A 23,484-nucleotide genomic window follows, 5' to 3' on the forward strand; every position below is an offset into this window, starting at 1 on the left:
CAGATTGTGTGGGTATCAGGTGGGTATACACACTGGGTGAAAGACCTTTGAAAAATGAGTAAAACATTTACAACTGATGAATTGTTTACACTTTAGATTAGGGGATGCAGAAAGATTTGTAAATGATTTATTCATGATGCGATCTTCAGTGAAGGATAAAAATGTAAATGATTGATATTTTAATTATTTTTACGTGACAAATAATATATTAACTAGTAACGTATTAGCCACTTACTAAGGATCTGTTTGATTATTTCATGATATGCTATTTTTTTAAGATAAATTACGACAGATTTGTAAATTGTCAGCATATTACTTAATCATCATTTGTGAACGTATAATCATGTTTTGTAAATTATTAGTTCATCATTATCTAATCACTTGTAAATGATTTATAACTTAATCTACAAAACAGATACAAATACTAACATATCACTTATTAATCATTTATGAATGCATAGTTTTGTTTTGTAAATGATTAGTTCATCATTAACTAATTACTTGTCAATAACTTGTAAATGAATTAACAAAACATACACAAATTGTTAGCATATCACTTATTAAAAATTTATGAATGTTTTGCAAATCATTAGTTTATCATTAACTAACCACTTATAAATGACTTACAACTGAACGTTATTATAAAGTGTTACCATTTATTCTTAAACTCCAATAATCAATTAGTCTGTCCTGTTTTAATTTAATGAACGGAACATTGCAGTGTGCCTCCTATCCAATAAATTGCAATAAGCTTTGTGCTTTGTTACTTTATGAAACAAAGTCTCAAATTTCAAATTCTGTCCATTTCATTACAACATCTGAACAATAAATACCATTTTGTTACATTTTGTTTAATGTAGAGTGACAGATCGCTGTAGCACAGGATTCCTCAAATCTTGCCCTGGAGGGCCAATGCATTGCAGAGTTAAACTCCCTTATGATCCTAAAGACATTGATTAGCTTGCTGAGGTGTGTTAGGGCTCGAGCTAAACTCTGCAGGAAAGTGGATCTCATGGGGCAGATTTGAAGATCCCTGCTTTAGCGGCTTAGTTCAAGAGAAGCAGCGTGAAGCACACATGAACTGAACATCTCCTCTATTTTAATACCAGTTTCAGCACAAAATAAACATGAATGAACAATTTGAAGGTATGCAAAAAGAAAGAGTACAACACTCATGTAATCACTCAATCAATGCTTTAACTGCGGAAAGATGTCAATATTGTCATGATCTGGGCTGTGGGGTTTCCCCCAGCCACCTGAGGTCGCTGTTTCCCCTTTCCCTTGCACTGCACTTCCCTGATCGTTTACACCTGTCTTGTCATTAACACTAACAAGCTCACATCTGGTCACAATTATCAGGACTATAAGAACTCTCATTGCCCACTATTCTTTCTGGCTGCATTGTCTTCCGTATGGTTTGTTTCTGTCCCAGTTCTGTTTATTCCTGCTTTAGTCTAGATCTTGTCGTGTGTGCCGTGTTGGCCTTTTTGGTTTTGTTTGCTCGTTTGTTAATTTGTGTTTATTGTTAATTAAAATTACCTTCCCTGCATTTTGGACCCAGATCTCCTCTATCTCACCGTGACAGAATGCAGCCAGCCTCTATGGGTCCAGCGGGGAGTTTTTTTTTTCATTGAGGCAGCTGTGGACGCGCTCTCTGTTCCGGATGCGGCGGTGGCCGTTCTCTCTGTTCCTGGTGCGGCGGTGGCCGCGCTCTCTGTTCCGAACGCGGCGGTGGCCGTTCTCTCTGTTCCGGACGCGGCGGTGGCCGTTCTCTCTGTGGCCGTTCTCTCTGTTCCTGACGCGGCGGTGGCCGTTCTCTCTGTTCCTGACGCGGCGGTGGCCGCTCTCTCTGTTTCGGACGCGGCCGTGACCGCTCTCTCTGTTCCGGACGTGGCGGCGACCGCTATCTCCGTTCCTGACATGGCAGTGACCGCCCACTCTGTGCCCGAGGCGGCGGCGACCTCTATCTCTGTTGCTGACGCGGCCGTGACCGCTCTCTCTGTTCCGGACGCGGCGGCGACTGCTATCTCTGTTCCTGATGCGGCGGTGGCCGCGCTCTCTGTTCCTGACGCGGCGGTGGCCGCTCTCTCTGTTCCGGACGCGGCGGTGGCCGTTCTCTCTGTTCCTGACGCGGCCGTGACCGCTCTCTCTGTTCCGGACCCGGCGGCGACCGCTATCTCCGTACCTGACGTGGTAGTGACCGCCCACTCTGTGCCCGAGGCGGCCGTGACCGCTGTCTCTGTTCCTGACGCGGTGGCGCTGCACGGGCCTGGTCCGCCATCCCTCCCCCTGATTCACCTTCCCCCGTTCCTCCTCCCTCCAGATTGTTTGTTTGTTTGGGAACGTCTGGAAGCCGTTCCCTTGAGGGGGGGTACTGTCATGATCTGGGCTGTGGAGTTTCCCCCAGCCACCTGAGGTCGCTGTTTCCCCTTTCCCTTGCACTGCACTTCCCTGATCGTTTACACCTGTCTTGTCATTAACACTAACAAGCTCACATCTGGTCACAATTATCAGGACTATAAGAACTCTCATTGCCCACTATTCTTTCTGGCTGCATTGTGTTTCCGTATGTTTTGTTTCTGTCCCAGTTCTGTTTATTCCTGCTTTAGTCTAGATCTTGTCGTGTGTGCCGTGTTGGCTTTTTTGGTTTTGTTTGCTCGTTTGTTAATTTGTGTTTATTGTTAATTAAAATTACCTTCCCTGCATTTTGGACCCAGATCTCCTCTATCTCACCGTGACAAATATAAGATGTCAATATTTGTATACTAATCAATTCATTTTATCCCCCAATATTGCAATGTAGTACCAGCTGACTCTCATGTTTATTTTGCAGCATTAGTCGAGAGATTTTGTTCCTTGAGAAAATTTGCATTAGAATAGAAATTGAATTGAATTATGACATTTGTGTCAATAGCCAGCCCTAATTTAAACTATTTTATGATTTTTATCATTGTTAAATTGCTGTTTATTGCAGTTTTATTTATTTCATTACACTCAGCTTGCACAAGTATGTTTTTCTGTAACAAGTTTTTAAAAAGTATACTATAGTGTACATCATTTTTTCACTAAGGATCTTGAGGCATCAACTGGATATAAATTATCTTTTAATGGCAGGTGAAATGCTGAGATGTGAATAGGAATGCATACTTCAGTATATTCCTAAAGACATGATGTAAGAGTTTCTATTGGTTGAATGTGCTTCAGATGATTGCATCTAGTGCAAGTATTGCTTTCAAGTCCATGCTTAGTAGTAAATAACACATGAGAAGCTGACGGTACAGAAAATTGCAGATTACATCAAAGGGAAGTGCGTAGGTAAAGGACAATCAGAGGCTGTCAGCCAGAAGAAAAACACTTTTGCTGCTTTCAGTGCACTGAGATGTCCACTTTTGCCATAGCTCCACTGCCTCCTGTTCTCTTTAGGACCACAGTAGAGTAATTAAAAAAAAAAAAAAAAAAAAACATGGCTCTTTACTATAAAGGTCTGCCAGAGACAGGAACTCTCTAGTCCAATTGGAATCTCACTCTTCACATGAACAAATAGCAATGTAGGCATGTCCGCAGGACCATCAGCCAAGTGTTTATGTGTAGATTGGAGGTAGAACACAGCCCTTGGGGGCTATCATAACTTAAGTACTTGTCAGAAAGCAGGAAAGGGCAGTGGAAGTACTATAGAACTCTATGGGAAGAAGACCTTTGTAAGTCAGTACTGAGACAGAAATTTGATGACATACAGCATTAAAAGCAGTACACGGGTTGTTGACGTGACATGGCATTTTCACCGTCCCACGAGTTAAGTGACCCTTTATATTTTCTCAAAGATCAGATTTCACACTACATAAATATAATGTTTGTTGTTGTTAGAAAGAAAGAAAGAAAGAAAGAAAGAAAGAAAGAAAGAAAGAAAGAAAAAATATTTCTTTAATATAAATATAAGGGGATCTGATGGTGCCTCAAAAATAAAATACCTGTGGGTCAAATTTAAACAAGATGCAGTTTCATTTTCAGTTGCCATTATCTTAATTGATTTATTTGGCCAAAAATGATTCCAGGATCTAAACATCCTTCATGCAAATGGACTACTACTACTACTACTACTACTTTTTTTTTTAAATAGAGTCAGCTACTGGCCAGTATATGTTCTTTTGTTTCCTATAGAAGCAGCTTTGTTATTTAACTCCCATAGTGTTACATAAAGCAAGTCAGGGGTTTTAAAACTGTAGGGGTTTTTAAAAAAAATATGAAGGTAGGTAAATAAGGTGTGGGGGAAAAAAAAAATAAATCCTAAAATAACACTGTATTGTGTCATGTCTTTAAATAAATATAGATGATATAAATATAGAACATGGAGGAGTGCACATGAATTCAAATTTACCAGTGGACATACATTTATTTTATTTTTTTATTTTCAGAGAATAGCAGAACAAACACCTTCCAACTCTGATACTCTTCTTATCTATTGCTCTATTAGATTTATGACACATGCTCCCATTTTGAAAACAGTCCATTTTTCAACTTCATCATTCAACAGTCCGTGTCTGACAAACTTCAATATTAATGATGCTTGTTTATATCCAGATGACTGAGTTAAGCCTTTTTTCTCAAATAAGTTTATGTTTCTCCCCTCAATGCTTTGAACTCACTCTGAAAATTTGGCTTTTACCATTGGTGTGTGTCCATGTGTGAGGGAGGATATTAATATGATATAAATTGTCTAGTCAAGTCACCATTTATAATGCAGTTATGCAGGGTTTTTGCTGAGCTGCCGTGTGGTTTGTGTTTTTAGCTCTCTGTGATTGTAGCTTTCTGGAGCTTGTTTTTCTTTAGAAATCTCTATCTTATTATTACTCTGTGCTGTTTAAAGTAATTAAAAACAGCTTTACTCCCAACAGACTTGTGAAATTATCCATCACACTTATCTGACCGCTCACTTTACCCGTTAACCGCGAGTGCAGTGGGTTAGCTATTTAGCTATTTAGCTTGCCACTGGCGACTTGCATTTACATTCACGTTCACTACTCGCGCCTACTACCGCTCTCCTTTCTCTCGCGCGAACCGTTTCGCTTTTATTCCACAACCACGATTTGCAACAAGTTAGCATTCCGTTAGCCGATTAGCTTGCAAATCGCGATTCCTTTTACGTCCTATTCACTCCGTTGTTCCTCCTCCCATCCCTCTCTTCAAGAGTTCATCAAAACAACAGTGGTAAGTTGGAACCATTCTACAAAAACGGTGAGTAATGGCTTCTTCTTCTCTTGCTATTGTTGTCTGCACCACCTGCCACATGTATAGCTTATCTATCTCTGTCGGCAGTGAGCCTTATACATGTGATAAATGCAAGGAAATAGCTAGGCTGACAGAGAAGATTTCAGAACTAGAGACACACATCCAAACTTTAATGGAGGATAGTAAGAATGTGAGGGACTTAGATACGGCTTTGGATGTGACTAGCTCAGGGAGAAATGCAAATTGTTCGGTTCCGGTAGTTACAGCGCCCATGCAGCAGGGCAACTGGGTGACTGTGAGACGGCATAGTCGTGGTCAAAACACCGCTCTTCCGTTCCGATCAGAACATCAAACAGGTTCTCCCCACTCAGTGACGCACCCACTGAGAAACCTGATGAAAGTGCTCTAGTAATTGCCGATTCTATTGTACGGAACATGAAAATAGAGACTCCAGCCACCATAGTCCAGTGTTTACCGGGAGCCAGAGTGCCTGACATCTTGGCAAATTTAAAAGTGCTGGCTAATGCTAAATGTATATTCAGTAAGATTGTTATTCACGTCGGCACTAATGATGTTCGACTTCGCCAGTCGGAGATCACTAAAAATAATGTTAAAGAGGTGTGTGAACTTGCAAGTACGATGTCAGACACTGTAATATGCTCTGGTCCCCTCCCTGCTTACCGTGGTGACGAGATGCATAGTAGATTGTCATCATTAAAAGGCTGGATGTCAAAGTGGTGCCCGCGAAATAGCATAGGTTTCATAGACAATTGGACGAGTTTCTGGGGCAGACCCGACCTGTTGAAAAGAGATGGTCTTCATCCCTCCGGATATGGAGCATATCTCCTATCTAGAAATATGGCACATAGTCTTAGCGTTTGCACTTGACTAACTGGGGCCCAGGTCAGGAAGCAGACAGACTGACTAAACCGACCGTCTGCTAGCCACCTCACGTCACAGAAATCAGTTAATTCTCAGCACATAGAGACCCTTTCACCTAGATATCACACTATTGAGACTGTGTCTGTTCCCCGAGCTAGAAAATACAATAAACGTCCAATGCAATGTAAGAGTAACAATTTAATTGATGTTCAACAAATAAAAAATGTATATAATACTGAGAAACAAATGATAAAGCTTGGCTTATTAAATATCAGGTCACTTTCTATGAAAGCACTTTTTGTAAATTATATGATCACTGATCATAAGCTAGATGTGCTCTGTTTGACAGAAACCTGGCTAATGATTACATTATTTTAAATGAGGCTACCCCCCAAAATTACTGTTACAAACATGTGCCATGTGTAAAAGGTAAGGGGGGGGTGTTTGCATAATTTATAGCATTTATAGCAATATGTTCAGTGTTTCTCAGAGAACGGGCTTTAAGTATAACTCGTTTGAAGTAATGGTGCTCCATATAACATTATACAAAGAATCAAGTATTAATGATAAATCTCCTGTGACGTTTTTACTGGCTACTGTATACAGGCCACCAGGGCACCATACAGACTTTATTAAAGAATTTGCTGATTTTCTATCCGAATTAGTGTTGGCCGCAGATAAAGTCTTAATAGTGGGTGATTTTAACATCCATGTTGAGAATGAAAAAGATGCATTGGGATCAGCATTTATACACATTCTGAACTCAATTGGGGTTAGACAAGACGTGTCAGGACCTACTCATTGCCGAAATCATACTTTAGATTTAATATTGTCACACGGAATTGATGTTAATGGCGTTGAAATTCTGCATCAAAATGATGATATCTCAGATCATTATCTAGTCTCGTGTATACTCCAGATAACTAAAACTGTAAAACTAACTCCTTGCTATAAGTATGGTAGAACCATTACTTCTACCACAAGAGACTGCTTTGCAAGTAACCTTCCTGATTTATCTGAATTCCTCAGCATATCCGATAGCTCGGGAAAACTTGATGATGCAACAGAAACTATTGACTCTCTTTTTTCTAGCACTTTAGATATAGTTGCTCCTCTGCGGTTAAGAAAAATTAAGGAAAACAGTCCGACGCCGTGGTATACTGAACACACTCGTGCACTGAAGAGAGCACAATGAAAAATGGAACGCAGCTGGAAGAAAACAAAACTAGAGGTTTTCCGTACAGCCTGGCGTGAATGTAACATATCCTATAGAAATCATTAAAAACTGCTAGATCAGATTATTTTTCATCTTTCTTAGAAGAAAACAAACATAACCCTAGGTATTTATTCAATACAGTGGCTAAATTAACGAAGAATAAAGCACCAACAGGCACTGAATTTTCCCAACAGCACAGCAGTAATGACTTCATGAACTATTTTACTACCAAGATAGATACTATTAGAGATAAAATTGTAACTATGCAGCCATCCGCTACAGTATCACATCAGATATGCTATAAATCTCCTGAGGAACAATTCCATGCATTCCATGCGACAACATGTATGTTAGACCCTATTCCATCTAAGCTACTAAAAGAGGTGCTTCCAGAAGTCATAGATCCTCTTCTGAATAGTATTAATTCGTCACTATCGTTAGGATATGTCCCCAAAACTTTCAAACTGGCTGTTATTAAGCCTCTTATTAAAAAACCTCAACTTGATCCCAATGAATTAAACAATTACAGACCAATTTCAAATCTCCCTTTTCTGTCAAAGATACTAGAAAAGGTAGTGTCCTCACAATTGTGTTCTTTCTTAGAGAAAAATGGTATCTGTGAGGATTTCCAGTCAGGTTTTAGACCGTATCATAGCACTGAGACTGCTCTTAGAGTTACAAATGATCTTCTCCTGTCATCCGATCGTGGATGCATCTCTCTATTAGTACTACTGGATCTTAGTGCTGCATTTGATACTATTGACCACAATATTCTTTTAAATAGACTTGAAAATTATGTTGGCATTAGTGGTAGTGCACTGGCTTGGTTCGAATCGTACTTATCTGACCGGCATCAATTCGTAGCAGTGAATGACGAGGTATCATATCAATCACAAGTGCAGTATGGAGTACCTCAAGGCTCAGTACTAGGGCCATTACTTTTTACACTTTATATGTTACCCTTGGGAGATATCATCAGGAAACATGGTGTTAGCTTTCACTGTTATGCTGATGATAGGCAGCTCTATATTTCTTCACGGCCCAGCGAAACATACCAATTTGAAAAACTAACAGAATGCATAGTTGAAATAAAAAATTGGATGGCAAGAATTTTTTTACTGCTAAATTCTGAAAAAACAGAGGTGTTAATTATTGGACCTAAAACCTCTGCATGTAATAACCTAAAACACAGTCTAATACTCAATGACTGCTCTGTCAATTCGTCGTCATCAGTCAGGAACCTAGGTGTGCTATTCGATAGCAATCTTTCCTAGTGTTGTAGTACTCAAGTCCGGTCTCGGACTCGAGACCGGTCTCGAGACCATTTTTTACTCGGTCTCGTCTCGGACTTGAAAGCAAAAATACTCGGTCTTGACTCGGTCTCGACCTTCATTGGAAGGAGTTGGACTCGTAATTTTAGACCGAGACCGATTTCCCCATGTTTTTAAATGTGAACATTTCATGGTATATTCTAAAATATTAACCATTACAAACTTTCGTATAACAATAATTTGGGATGAAAGACTTTTATCACCGAAACAACACGGCCGAAACAGTATGTTGACGCAAACAGAAACCGCTGCCTGCACGTGCTTGTCTGAAGCAACACATCTGCGGTGTGGACGTATTTCAGTATATCTGAGAAAGACCCACGGATAGCGATTTGCAAAACTTTCAAGAGGGGGTGTGTCTGCAGTCATGCCTGCAGTGATGGGAGCAGGGAACGAGCCAGATGTAGCTTTCAGTGAGTGAAAAACAATGGCTTTACGTTGGTGTTACATCGCAATATTTTAAAGATATGTCTTTTCATACTGTATTTTTATTAATATTTATGTTTTAATTTTAAACCATGGAGGTGAGCCAATGGATATCACACAAGCAACGTGAAAACTGCGCCAAATGACTTTCAGCATCTGACGTGCATTCTCAGAGACAATGAGAGACAATTACACTTCATATGCTGATATTAATTTAGTCCCCTTATATTTTCCTTGTGCCCCGAATATGGTGGAAAACGTATAAAAAGAAACGTATATTGTGTAAGGTTTGTTTCTGAAAATCGGTTCTTGAAATAAAGCTCTTAATTTTAATTGAAAACTGCAGTGTTATTAGGGGTTAAGAAAGTCATAATTATGATTTCAGGCGGTCTTAAATGTGGGGACTGAAAGACAAGAATTGCGATGAAACTTCAAAAGCCTATCCATTGAATAAATATGAGCGCTGCACGTTTCAAAGTCATTTGTTGCGCTGCTTTGTGTACCAGTCTGATAGCACCTCCTGCTGGAAAAGAAATGCGTAGACTTGTAAATGTGAATTTTTTTTACAGTCTATGATGTGATGGATCCAGAAGATAATGTTATAAAAAATTAAACAATTAAACAATTTAAACAAAGGCAGTAAAATATATGTATATGTTATTTAAGTAATATAATACTTGATTGATAATAATAGTTTAAATAAATATAATTGATTTATTCTTTGAAACTTTAATATTAATTTATGCAATTGCAATGCCTTGATTCTAGTAAGATTTAGTACACAGTCATAGCCATAAATGCAATGGTACTAATAATTGACATAATTCTTTCGGTGTTTCGGTTTTCGGCCTTGGTTTCCTCTTTTTCGGTTTCGGCCAAGAATTTTCATTTCGGTGCATCCCTAATAATAATAATAATAATAATAATAATAATAATAATGATAATTATAATAATAATAGGCCTAATAATAAATGAAATATATCCCATGGTGCTATGCTGCGAAAAAATTTAACAAATAAGATTTTGGAACATTGTGAAGTAAATTGTGTTAATGATATAACTAACTGGTTGCTATGATTAAATGTCACACTTTGAAGTTTGAACTCTCTGAATCTCATCTGACAGTATATTGCTGTTATTAGTATCAAAATGCAACACCTTCAACTTTAATCAAATGTTGACATCATGCCATAGGCCTACTAAATTTTGACTCCAGCTGAGCTCCCTAGTCTTAAAATATTATTCTGAGAAAAAGTTTGGTAGACAAGTGTGCCAGCTAGACTGCTCCTATAGCCAACAATCCCCACTCTACCATTCGTGAATTGAATGGCTGAATATGATACTTGGGTAATGGTAAATGTAAGTAAATCATGAAAATCTGCTCTTTTTTTTGATCGGTCTCAATGCGGTCTCGACTCCTTAAAGACTCTGTCTCGACTCGGACTTGCTTCCTCAAAGACTCGGTCTCGACCCTTCAAAGACTCGGTCTTGACTCGGACTCGGCATAGGCGGTCTCGTCCCCATCACTAATCTTTCCTTCGAAAGCCACATTTCCAGCATTTGCAAAACCGCATTTTTTCATCTAAAAAATATATTGAAATTACGACCTATGCTCACAATGTGCAGATGCAGAAACGTTAATCCATGCGTTCATGACCTCAAGGATAGATTATTGTAATGCTTTATTGGGTGGTTGTTCTGCACGCTTAATAAACAAACTCCAGCTGATCCAAAATGCAGCAGCTAGAGTTCTTACTAGAACCAGAAAGTATGACCATATTAGCCCGGTTCTGTCAACACTGCACTGGCTCCCTATAAAACATCGTATAGATTTAAAAATCTTGCTAATTACTTATAAAGCCCTGAATGGTTTAGCTCCTCAGTACTTGAGCGAGCTCTTATCATATTATAGTCCCTCACGTCTGCTGCGTTCTCAAAATTCTGGCAATTTGATAGTACCTAGCAGGGGCGGAGTGGGGCACTAAAATCCACCTGGAAAATTCTGACCGCACCAGCCCCATCCCCCCCAATTAGCCCAAAATTTCCCAAATTATCTTAAGAAGTACTAAATACTTTTTAGTATATTAAGTATAAAATTAGTGTGTGAAAACAGAGTATTATTTAAGTGCATTATGGAAGTGCACATTTTTCCATTTGGGGTAGTTGCTGTTACACTGTCTTTGGTTTTATGTTGATTACATTACTCGACCACCACTGCAGCACCTTCACTGCCATTTTGCATTTTTATAGAAATAAAAATAATTTACTGCAGTTGGAAAATGTAAGCTACAATTCTAAACTGAAAGCATCTGACAACAGGGTTACCAGGTCTGTATGAGGAGAACTGGTCCCCCGATTGAGCCTGGTTTCTCCCAAGGTTTTTTTCTCCATTTCTGTCACCTGTGGAGTTTTGGTTCCTTGCTGCCGTCGCCTCTGGCTTGCTTAGTTGGGGACACTTTCCAGCGATATCGTATACTTTTTGAACTGAACTGACGATGATATCACTGAATTCATTGATGAACTGCCTTTAACTGAAAATTGATTATTTACAATAATGTGTTACTTACACACTATTGTTCTGTTTAAATACTGTGCAGTTGCTTTGACACAATCTGTATTGTTAAAAGCGCTATATAAATAAAGGTGACTTGACTTGACTATGACATAACTAGCCCAATGGCCAGTCAAGAACAACCCAGAATAGTGCACTGACCATATCCCAAATATCAAAACTTATATACTTAATTTCCATATCTAAAATACACATTTTGCAGTTGTGCACATTGATCATAAACACAGCTCAAAGGCTTCCTACCAGTAGCACTCACAAAACCTAATATCCAGCATCGTTTTATCATAGGTAGAACGCAAAATATTTAAATACAGGCATTTTATTGAAATTTAATTTCTGCAATATTTAAAACATTTAAATAACTGGGGGAATGCAACCCATGGCAACAGTTTAAAAGTAGACCAATTCCATGAGGAAAAAATGCAACTTGGCAACCCTGCATCCAACACGAGCTGCTGGAGTTAATGTCATTGCACACATCAGTACGAAATTTTCGTCCGAGATTTTTGCACGATAAAAAAATAAATACAGGTGAGGTTATGTTAATCGAGTTTAGACACTGCCTCTGAAACTTTCGTCCGTCATAAAAAAAAAAAAAAAATCGGATCATGTTTGATTTTCTGCGTTTTTTCGCATCCATAATAAGCATTTTGATAGGAAAGGATGGCGAATATGAGAAAACTAAAAAAAATGCATGCGTAAATCGGACTCAGTGTGCAATGACCTTTAGATTTAACTGATCATGGGTCGAAGTAAGGAGAGATGACTGAAAAATAGACCAGGCTGGAGGATTTGTGCTCAATCTTGTGCTCACTGACAAATATTTATAATGTGCTGCTCCCTTTACACAGAGTGCGCGTTATCGCAAAATCGAAAGTAAAAGTAAACAGCGCGAGCACTGCATATTGAAAGTGCGAAAATTATTTACAATATTACAATGTTTGCGGGTGCGGCCAGTAAAAAAAATATGGTGCTCAACTAAATATCGTACAAATTTTGTGATTGGCTATGTAGTGTGGGGCTCGGGTGGGCCAAGCTTCTGATTGGGTGGGCCAGGCCCACCCTGGTCCCCCCATGGAGCCGGGCCTGATTCACGGAGAATTTAGTAACGTCAATGATTCTAATAAGCTCAGGCCGGTCGCGTTCGCCTCGCGCCCGCCCAATTTGTGATCCGCTGTGTAAATCCTTCGGCTGGCCGACCGGGAAAAGTCCCGGTCGTCCCGATTGCCACTCCACCCCTGGTACCTAGAATATCAAAATCAACTGCGGGCAGCAGATCTTTTTCACATTTAGTGCCCAAACTCTGGAACAATCTACCTAACACTGTTCGGGAGGCAGACACACTCTGTCAGTTTAAATCTAGATTAAAGACCCATCTCTTTAACCTGGCCTACACTTAATACATTTCATAATCCAAATCCGTTAAAGGATTGTTAGGCTGCATTATTTAGGTCAACCGGAACCAGGGACACTTCCTATAACACCTGATGTACTCGTTGCATCAGAAGAAGAATGGCATCTACGCTAATATTAGTATCTTTCCTTCTTATTCCGAGGTCACCACAGCCACCTGTATCCAGATCAGACGGTCACTGCAGTCTCCCGGATCTAGTCCGTGCCCATCAGCACCCAGAGATATCCTCTACAGCCCTGAATGTCAGCAGAGACCACATCAACTAGATGAGCCCCAGAGACAGATCATCAGTGAAGACCTCATCGCCTAGATGGCCTTCGACGCAAGACCGCGAAAACCAGATGAGTCCTCTCCAATCTGATTTTGTGGCAACTTGGAACTCTTGCATCTACATTAATATTAGTCTGTTTGTTTCTTATTCCCATAGCCACCAGATCCAGTCTGTATCCAGATCAGATGGTCACTGCAGTCCCCCGGATCCAGTCCAAACCAAGAGCAGATGGTGGATCAACACCTACAGCCGAATGTCAGCGGATACTGTCAGAGACAGATCATCAAGAAAGAACTCCTACCCTAAATGGCCACCGGCACAAGGCCATGGGAACCAGATGGGTCCTCCCCAATTTGACTTTGTTGCAATATGGAACTCTTGCATTATTATTGACATTTTACTTTATTATTTTAATACTGTAAGGTTGCTTTGACATCTTGTATTGTAAAAAGCGCTGTATAAATAATCTTGACTTGACTCCTGCAGTTTCACAACACAAGATCTCTGCCCTTCAGCTCTTTTTTCCACATTACACACATTGTTATTGTCTTTTGGGTTCTGTTTTTGCTTCAGTCATCAAAGTACAAATAAATACTTTAAATCCATGGTGTACAAGTGGAAAAACAGCAGTTGATGATTAATTACATGAAAGAAACAAATGAAATGGTACTTAATGGGGCATCAATAACAATTCATGTAATCAACAGCTTGGTACCTTCCGTACACCTGCTAGCACTTTATCATGAGAATGGCCTGGTTTGCTATAGCGTAAAGACTAGGGGTTTGGATGTACCTACTGTGAAGGTAAATGCATTTATTAAAGAGGATATCTTTTGGACAGAGCTGCCATACATCTGCACTACCTTCCTTTATTACACTAATTTGCTAAACCTGCACACAGCACCATGACTCCAGCACACTCCGCTAATGTCTTTACAACACAGGGTGTATTTTTTTGTACAAATCAGCAAAATAGAAAGACAGTTTTCAATGTGCTTTTATGAAATTTGCATATATTAAAGTACTAAAAAATATAATAAAGAAAAACAGCAATAAAATGTTAACATTAAAAATAATGCCCAATGTGACATGTCCATGCCCACTAAGCTGGTATACAAAATAAAACATGTGACAATGTTCTCTCTTGTTTCTTGATTTCATATGATGCAGGGTCTGTTTCCCCATCTTTACCTCCCCTCCACACACACCTCAAGCAGTGTTTAATGTTCATTAAAATTGCCTTTTCACACAAAAACGCATCCAGATTCTGACTGCTGAAATAGCAATAGGCCTATTCATGTTAATAAAAATTATTTTTAACAGTAGCATAAGTAAATGGTAGTAGGTGGCAAAAGTCCTTCAAAATGAATGCTTTCATGCAAATCTTATAATTTCTATGCTAATATTTGTGCTGAACATCTGTTTAGAAAACTGTGTTATTATTATTATTATTATTATTATTATTATTATTATTATTATTATTGTCTTTTTCTGTTCAAATAGTGGAACCACAGTGCATAATTTCCATCCAAAAAGGCCATCCAAACCACATTACTTGCTGATAAGCAATCCTTAAAAAAATACTTTTATGGGATATCATAAAAGTCAAAAAGCTTTGTCTTTTAATATTTTAAGGGGCATTGTCAAAGTTCAGTTTTTCTAAAGACTTTATCATTAACACAATGCAGTATACATACAAGTAGGCATATAAATGTATTTAGAATCTTAATGCAATCTTTCTTGAAATGCTTTCAGAGGAAGCAATGATGCCATCTCCTTCCCACTAAACTCTATTTCTGTCCCTGCTTACGTACATACTGATTTTTACAAAGAAGAAGGGCTGTTGAATGAGAAGTCTTCCTTTCTTTTCTCTGGAGTCACTGTGACCCAGAACCATGTTATATTCTGCTTTCCTATTGCCCCCCTTACCTACAGGCATCACAACTCGCCAGTGTGCAAGCAACAATGTCCTTATTCATAATACCAATTAAAAAATAAGAATAAAAAAAATAAATAAATGAAATATCAGTACAAACATGCATATTTTGAATTTAATTTATGATGCTTCTTTCATGTTATTTCATTTTCATTGTATTTTAATTTTTACAATTAATTTTCATTTAATATTACTCTATTAAATTGTAATCATGCGAAGCATCGTCTTTACAAATTAGAGATAGTGAACTGTTTTCATTTCAAATTATTTAAGGTTACTGTTAATTATTTTCCATTTTCTTCTCATATGAGATCACGCAGAGCTTTTACAAAGATCCCCATCAGTCACAGGCTGTATTCGAAATCACCCCCTATACCCTATTCACTATTCCCTACATTAGTCCACTCATTCAGTTCACTTAAAGGAGTGAATGAAAACGAGTGAGTGAATTCGGACACTAAGGGCACCTGAAGGACTGCAGCTTTTGCTTTTGAAAGAGGCAGTTCCAGTAGTAAGATTAAGGGATTTATCTTGAACTCTGTCACAGAAATTATGTATGAACCCTAGTTAAACAATTTAATAATCAATTTACAACGAACTTGTACCTGTATTGTACGCTGTAGTACGGCGTGGACGAGCGCATTGTAAAATTAATGGATGGATGATTCAGCTGCGGGCGCCATCTTCTGGTGAGACGCGGGAATTTAATCAGCACGCGACTCTCACAGTGCATTATGGGTTATCTCTAGACGTTGAGTGTACATCGGTTGTACACTCGTTTTTGCGGTGTATTGTGGGATTGAATGAGTGCACTCGAGAACGTCCACTATGGTTTCGAACACCACTTAAAATGGCTGTCCCCTCAAATAGTGCCCTATTTGAGGGTATGGGGGCGATTTCGGATACAGCCACAGTCCACACGTCCTTTACATTCAGTAGTGATTAGCAACACCTGTGACCATTCACCCAACAGTCAAGGATGCTATTTAACATGAACTCTTAGCGGGTGTTTTACATGACACTGTTTTCAGTCTAAAAATGTTTTATGCATTTTGCCCATTCATTTACATGTCAACGGTATTTTGTGGGCCTAAAAATGCAAAGCTTCAAATAATGATTCCATTATTGTCTCCATGTAAACTAGGAAAAAGCTATATTGTATTTAATTTGACGCCACACACATGTGTATTGTGTGTTCAGTATGTGTACAGGCACATAGTGTTTCTTTTCAACAAGACATCGTCAGCTACTGGCCTGGCATGCATTGTACAGCATTTTTAGTAGCTTTTTTGTATCTGTGTGAACAGGGATCATTTTGACAATGTTGTCATCAGTATGTGAAACTTTTAAAAACATACAAAGGAAAAACTTTTCTGTTTTTATTAAAATCATCGTTGTGTAAACATACCCTCACACTCAAACTCTCTCATGTTTACCTGTTGGACCTAACCTGTTATCTTGCATTTTAATGATCAAGTCTTCTAGTTCACCAGCCATCCAGGAATCTGGAAGGTGTCAAGATGGACCAGGGGAAGGTTCAAGCAGTTTAGTCCTGGCCACAACCCACCACTGTAAAAGAGCTTCAACGATTTTTGAGATTTGCAAATTTCTACAAGCTTTTGCAGGACTGTTCTTTGTGGTTGAGGTTGATTCATCCACCAATAGAGTTGGAGTGGTACTATGCTTATGTACCTTCTTATCCAAGAAGATGAACCTGGCAAAGCAAAACTATTACACTGGCAACCAGGAGCTATTGGCCATCAAACTGACATTGAAGGAGTGGTACCACTAGCTCAAGAGGGGTTGACTTATGTCCCATCAGCACTCAGCACTGATCAACACACCTTATAGACTCTGTCCACTTTTCCCTGGGCTTGGGTCACTGTAGCCAACAGCAGACCCTATCACTCTTTCAAACTCATTATGGGTGGCCCAGTATGTCCCAGAATGTCTAGCACCATTAAAGGATGGCAGAGCAGTAACTGTGCCATGTCAAAGACTCCGCGTCTTCTCCCATTTGGCAAGCAACTTTCGCTCTCAATGCCACGCCGTCCCTGGTCACACCTAGTGATTTCATCACAGAATTGACTGTGGAGGCCCTAGGCCATCACATATTTTGCAACAATGGTGTCCTGGAAAACGTTGACTGAGAAGGCTACGGTTCTTGGTTCTGCAGATATCCTGGGTACCTCAAGATGGAGCTTATTTTACCATTGTCATTGACATTGTGCACACAGCTATGTTACCCAGCACCGTGTGCCCTACGTGTCTTTAGTAAATCCTGACAGTCGTTTTTTAACGGCAAAAGAGGGTTTGCACTGAAAAGCTGTTAGTAAATCTGGCTCTAAGACATATAATTTAAAACTGATTTTTTTCCTGTTCTATGACTGCAGAAAACAGAATAGTTGAGACCATACAAATCCCTAAATACACACACACTATATATATATATATATATATATATATATATATATATATATATATATATATATACACACATACATACATACATACATACATACACACACACACACACACACACACACACACACACACACACACACACATGCAGTTTGTGTTTTACTACAAACCACAGTCAAGTCCCAGAAGTCAAGTCCCAGTCACAGTCCCAGAATCCTCCACAATTTTCTTGCCAGAGCTTTGATCTACACAAATATCCAACACATATTCAACAAGAGCTCAATGAGAGATACTTGCTTGAAATATAATTTCATACTGCTCAGGGTGACTTTTTTTTTCTTTCCTCTTCATATTAATACAGGTCAATATTTCCAGACTGAAACATTGTTCCACATGAAGATGAACCAGAAGGCATGAAATTACTGATAGCGGTATCTATATTAATGCAACTTATAAGTCAACAATGGTGACAATGTCCTCTAAGTGGACAACCAATGAGTCGATTACAAGTTTTTCTTGCGGACTGCTCAGAATGCAGCACAAAACAATGAAAGCACAGAAATAGCCTTCTAAGCAACAAGTTCTAATGTTTTAAAATAGGACATCCCAAAACACTACTGAAAGCAAGTAAATGAGTAAAACATGTAATAATATACTTAATTGTTCCATTGATTTTCACTCTCAGTTCTGCCACATAGTGCTCCTATCATTATTTCCATTTTCCCCCTTTTTCTGAGGACCAATTCATTTATCTATTAAGCTGAAATTTAATATATCAAAACTAGGGATAGAAACAGTTCTAGTTTTGTGATCAATGCAAATATTTTTGGAGACTGAATTCACCTTATACAATAGATGTTGCTGTTCTACAAACACGCCTTCAACAGAAAATTTGTTTGGTTTTCAGTATGTGAATGTTTTTTGCCCAATGTGAACAGAATAGGTTCCCTTTGAAAATCTATGCCACTCACATTCTGTATGAATAAACCTTAAAGAAATGGTCATCAATTTCCAACCCGGTCTGTGGATTATCCTGTGGATGGAGTGACCTCCACAGACTGAAGGACACAGCATGCCTCATCACATATGACAATTGTGCTGAGACCTTGAGGACTCCAGCCGATTAAACTGATTGAAATTTCATTTGTCTCCTTTCTACCTCTCACTTTTCTCTCTCCTTTCCCATCCCCTCTGGTGGACTGTGTCCTGCTTTTGTGAACTTTTCTGGAACAATATTGAACATGTAAGGCACTATTTTCTGTACAAATGTTTCAAAACAATATATATTTTAAGAAACACTATATAATTAAAACTGACATGTCTAGATCTTCTAGGTGGTTACCAAATTAACTAAATAAATTAATAAATAAAATAGCTTTTTTTTAAATTAGTTTTTATCAAAAAGCATATTTCTGATTACTAAAAAAAAGTGAATGTATGTTGCCTCAACAAGCCACATATATGGTTCACATATTAGGACATCCTCAGACCTTCAGGCTCCTGGAAAAATGTCAGGTGTTAGGTCTTGTATATTTAGGAGAAACAACCTCAGATATAAAGGCATCGGATGAAATGGCATCAGATGAAACCCAGAAATATGTCATTTAATATAAAGTTTAATTTTAAAGGATGCTTTTAAACAGGAAAACGTTTAAGAACAAATGTTCTTATCCAGGGCCATGAGCCCAATGGACATTAACGGGGATAAATATTTGATATTGCCAATGGTGCTCTCTCTACTCCATTTCAAACTACCCAGTATGTTGTTAGGATGAAAAAAAAAAAAGTTAAATTTTTAGGTTGGTCTGTCTTAGTGGTCAACATTTCTGAGATAGTCAGATCAACGATGGGTTTTACTTGTGAATTTTGATATTATTTCTCTTTATATTATTTTTTATTTAAAATATTATATCGCAACAATGTGGCATAATACATTCATACATAGGCACATAGCTTGTATGTTTTTACACACATACACTTCTTCATGTGCCAGTGCAGAAAAAAAAAAACTTTAAATTTAACTTAATTATAGAAATAACGTTTTTTTTTTAATTATTATTACATTTTAAGCACTTCTGTTGATTATTGCAGCATATTGTATTTAGTTTCTTGTAATCTCTGTATAAGCATACTTTTTTTTAAACGTCTCAGGGATCCTGTAGCCTATCCCAGCTTCTCGGGCCAGCCAGGGAAGCACTCTGGATGCAGCTCTTTATGAATTACACTTTTCTGAAGTTTTGTTTAGTGTTGTTTCATTTAATTATTTTATGTCTGAGGCACTTTTGCCCAGTGCTTTTATGTCTGAGGGATTTTTATCTGCACTGGGGCCTTTTATGCGCTTTACAAACACTGTCTCTTCCAAGACACTTACTAGAAGCATGCTTTTAAAGGTCCCATATTGTCAAAATCGAAATTTCCTGGCTTTTTTCATGATAACTGAGGTCTAGGGGCTATGTAACTACCATATGAGTTTCAAAACAGTCAATCCACAGTAAACTGCACACAGCCTGCTTAAAGTAGCTGTTCATTTTCACGAGCCACTGTGACTTCCGCAAAGATGTGACGTCCGATCTACTCAGTCACCGCCTTCAGTCACCACCCCGAGCACCAATCACGTCCCACCCTCCTTTTGTCAAACCCAGACAATATCGTGTCCATAACATTGCTAAGCAACAACAACACGAAACACAAGTCAAGAAAACCCTGTTCAGTTGATAGATGTCGAAACTACATCATTGCACAGGCTTCAGAACAACGTGAATATAAGAGACCACTGGCACGTCAACTTCAGCCTCTTTCACGCAGCGATTCCGGTAAATACACGGATAATGTCCCATGATTTGTTCAGGAGTTGTTTGATTTGGTTCATTCACAGTTGTTTTCCGGAATCTGTGCGTGCTTTACACACAACCCATAAAGACATGTGATGTTTGGATGTGAGATGTAATGCAACGCGTACGTTTCACTAAACTGAAACTAACCTGAACAAACTGTGCTTCAGCGCTGATAGTGAGGAGCTGGCTCTGCCCGATCGCCGCTTCATTCCACTTTGTACGTATTTTTTCGTTGTGAAGAGTCGCATGATAACGTGCATCATCACTACAACACTGCCTTTATGGTTCTGGCTTTTGTTCACACAGCGCTCGTTCCCGTAATTTTCCAGAATCAGCGCGCATTGTGAAAGGGGCTTTACTAAAGCAACAGTTATGTAGCTTACTGCATTCGGTGTTTGAAAAAGAAAAAACATTAATGATCATTCTGAAATATCCTGTTGAGTATCAGAAGGCTAGGCTCTCTCTATGGCTCTGGGCTCGGCTAAAGCATACATGACCATAGTTAACTGTGGTTGGCCTGGCTGTGCGTCACTCAGAAAACAACAGGCCAATCAGAAGAGAGGCTCATGAATATTAATTAGATGGACCAAAATCGACCTGTTTTTGACAGAGCTCCTAAAAAAGGAACTGTAAAAATATATTGAGATGGATTTTGGCACTTATACCGCAAATATATATTCTTAAGGACATCAACAACTAAAATAAACCTCCAGAAATGTGTACAATATGGGACCTTTAACAGATATTTATCATGCAATCATCTGATCTAATATTGCACATTATTGTTATAAATACAAGAAAAGCTGGTAGCAATTTTGGCCAACATTATAGACCAACCATTAGAGGTAGGACAAAAAAGGCTGGTACTTTTGGTTGACAGTTTCCCCAAATTTGATCTTACCGTCCACGCAGGCCGGCCTGGCTCTCGTTGTCCCGGCAATCTGTCCTTTCTTACATGCACAGCGGGCCGTCTGTCTGGCAATGGTCCTGCGTGGCTGACTGCTGTCTCTGTCTAGAGTGACTATCTCACAGGTACCTGCTGCAAGTTGACCTGCAGGACAAAACCAAAGATGGAAGAAGAGTTTAGAGTGGAACACTGGGAAAAGTGATCATACACTCTCAAAAATAATGTGTTCATTTTTAACACATTGTTTGTGTTATGTCTATTTTAGCACATTTTGTGTTATTTTGTGTTAAATGTGTGTTAAAAACTAAAAAGAAAATATCCAACACAGTGTGTCTAACACAATATCTGTTAAATATCAGCCAATCACAATGCTGCTTGCGTCACTTGATTGAGCCGTTATTCTTCTGACACAAGCAAATTTCCTGGCGCTTCAAGTTTTCATCGTCAGGACATAACTTCGATGTGTGAAGGTAAGAGAAATGTTTGTATTTGCCATTATACGTTTTTAAAATGTCTTTTGTGATCATTTGTAGACAGTCGAGGGGCATTTGGCACAGATACGTGGTAGCCGGAAAACTACCTCACGAATGCGCGCCTGCTGCACATCTCGGCTGTGGGAACTTATTTTAACAATCTTTATGGTTTCTTTTGTTAAGATTTTTTGCGAACAGAATCGCTTTTAATTAATCACTTACACGTTGTAGTGCTTCACATGAAATCCATGTCGTTCATCATGTCTTTCTCTTTGAAACGAGTCCACCTCCCAAGATTACTGTTATAAACATGAACCGCGTCTAAAAGGTAAAGGGGGAGGTGTTTCTACTATTTATAGCAATATCCTCAATGTCTCTCAGAGAACGGGCTTCAAATATAACTCGTTTGAAGTAATGGCGCTTCATATAGCATTATCCAGAGAAACAAGTACTAATGATAAATCCCCCGTGACATTTGTACTGGCTACTGTATACAGGCCACCAGGGCACCATACAGACTTTATTAAAGAATTTGCTGATTTTCTATACGAGTTAGTGTTGGCCGCAGTCTTAATAAAGTCTTAATAGTGGGTGATTTTAACATCCATGTTGATAATGAAAAAGATGCATTAGGAACAGCATTTATAGATATTTTGAACTCTATTGGGGTTAAACAACACGTCAGGTCCTACTCATTGCCGAAATCATACTCTTAATACTGTCACATGCAATAAATGTTAATGGTGTTGAAATTCTGCAGCAAAGCGATGATATCTCAGATCATTATCTAGTCTCTTGTATACTCCAGATAGCTAAAATTGTAAATTCAACTCCTTGCTACAAGTACGGTAGAACCATCACTTCTACTACAAAAGACTGCTTTGTAAGTAATCTTCCTGACTTATCTGAATTCCTCAGCATATCCAATAGCTCAGAAAAACTTGAAGATGTAATAGAAACTATGGACTCTCTCTTTTCTAGCATTTTCTAATCTAGGCGTCCTATTCGATAGCAATCTCTCCTTTGACAGCCACATTTCTAGCATTTGCAAAACCGCATTTTTCCATCTTAAAAATATATCGAAATTACGACCTATGCTATCAATGTCACATGCTGAAACATCAATTCATGCGTTCATGACCTCAAGGGTAGATTATTGTAATGCTTTATTGGGTGGTTGTTCTGCACGCTTAATAAATAAACTCCAGCTGGTCCAAAATGCTGCAGCTAGAGTTCTTACTAGAACTAGAAAGTATGACCATATTAGCCCGGTTCTGTCAGCACTGCATTGGCTCCCTATAAAACATCGTATAGATTTTAAAATCTTACTAATTACTTATAAAGCCCTCAATGGTTTAGCTCCTCAGTACTTGAGCGAGCTTCTATCGCATTATAGTCCCTCACGTCTGCTGCGTTCTCAAAATTCTGGAAATTTGATAATACCTAGAATATCAAAATCAACTGCGGGCGGCAGATCATTTTCTTATCTAGCGCCTAAACTCTGGAACAATCTACCTAACACTGTTCGGGAGGCAGACACAATCTGTCAGTTTAAATCTAGATTAAAGACACATC

General features: G+C 38.7%; 1 protein-coding gene across 1 annotated transcript in view; it reads right to left on the reverse strand.

Moving 5' to 3' along the window:
• Nucleotides 1-21,368: 21,368 nt before the first annotated feature.
• Nucleotides 21,369-23,484, reverse strand: part of tafa5a (TAFA chemokine like family member 5a) — a 55,632-nt gene continuing 53,516 nt past the window's right edge. Inside the window, exon 2 of the mRNA XM_073837821.1 lies at nucleotides 21,369-21,580. Within this exon, the coding sequence (XP_073693922.1) occupies nucleotides 21,369-21,580 (212 nt within the window). The remainder of the gene's footprint in view (nucleotides 21,581-23,484) is intronic.

Source organism: Garra rufa, chromosome 4 (assembly GCF_049309525.1).
Source record: "Garra rufa chromosome 4, GarRuf1.0, whole genome shotgun sequence".
In the NCBI taxonomy this organism is placed as follows: domain Eukaryota; kingdom Metazoa; phylum Chordata; class Actinopteri; order Cypriniformes; family Cyprinidae; genus Garra; species Garra rufa.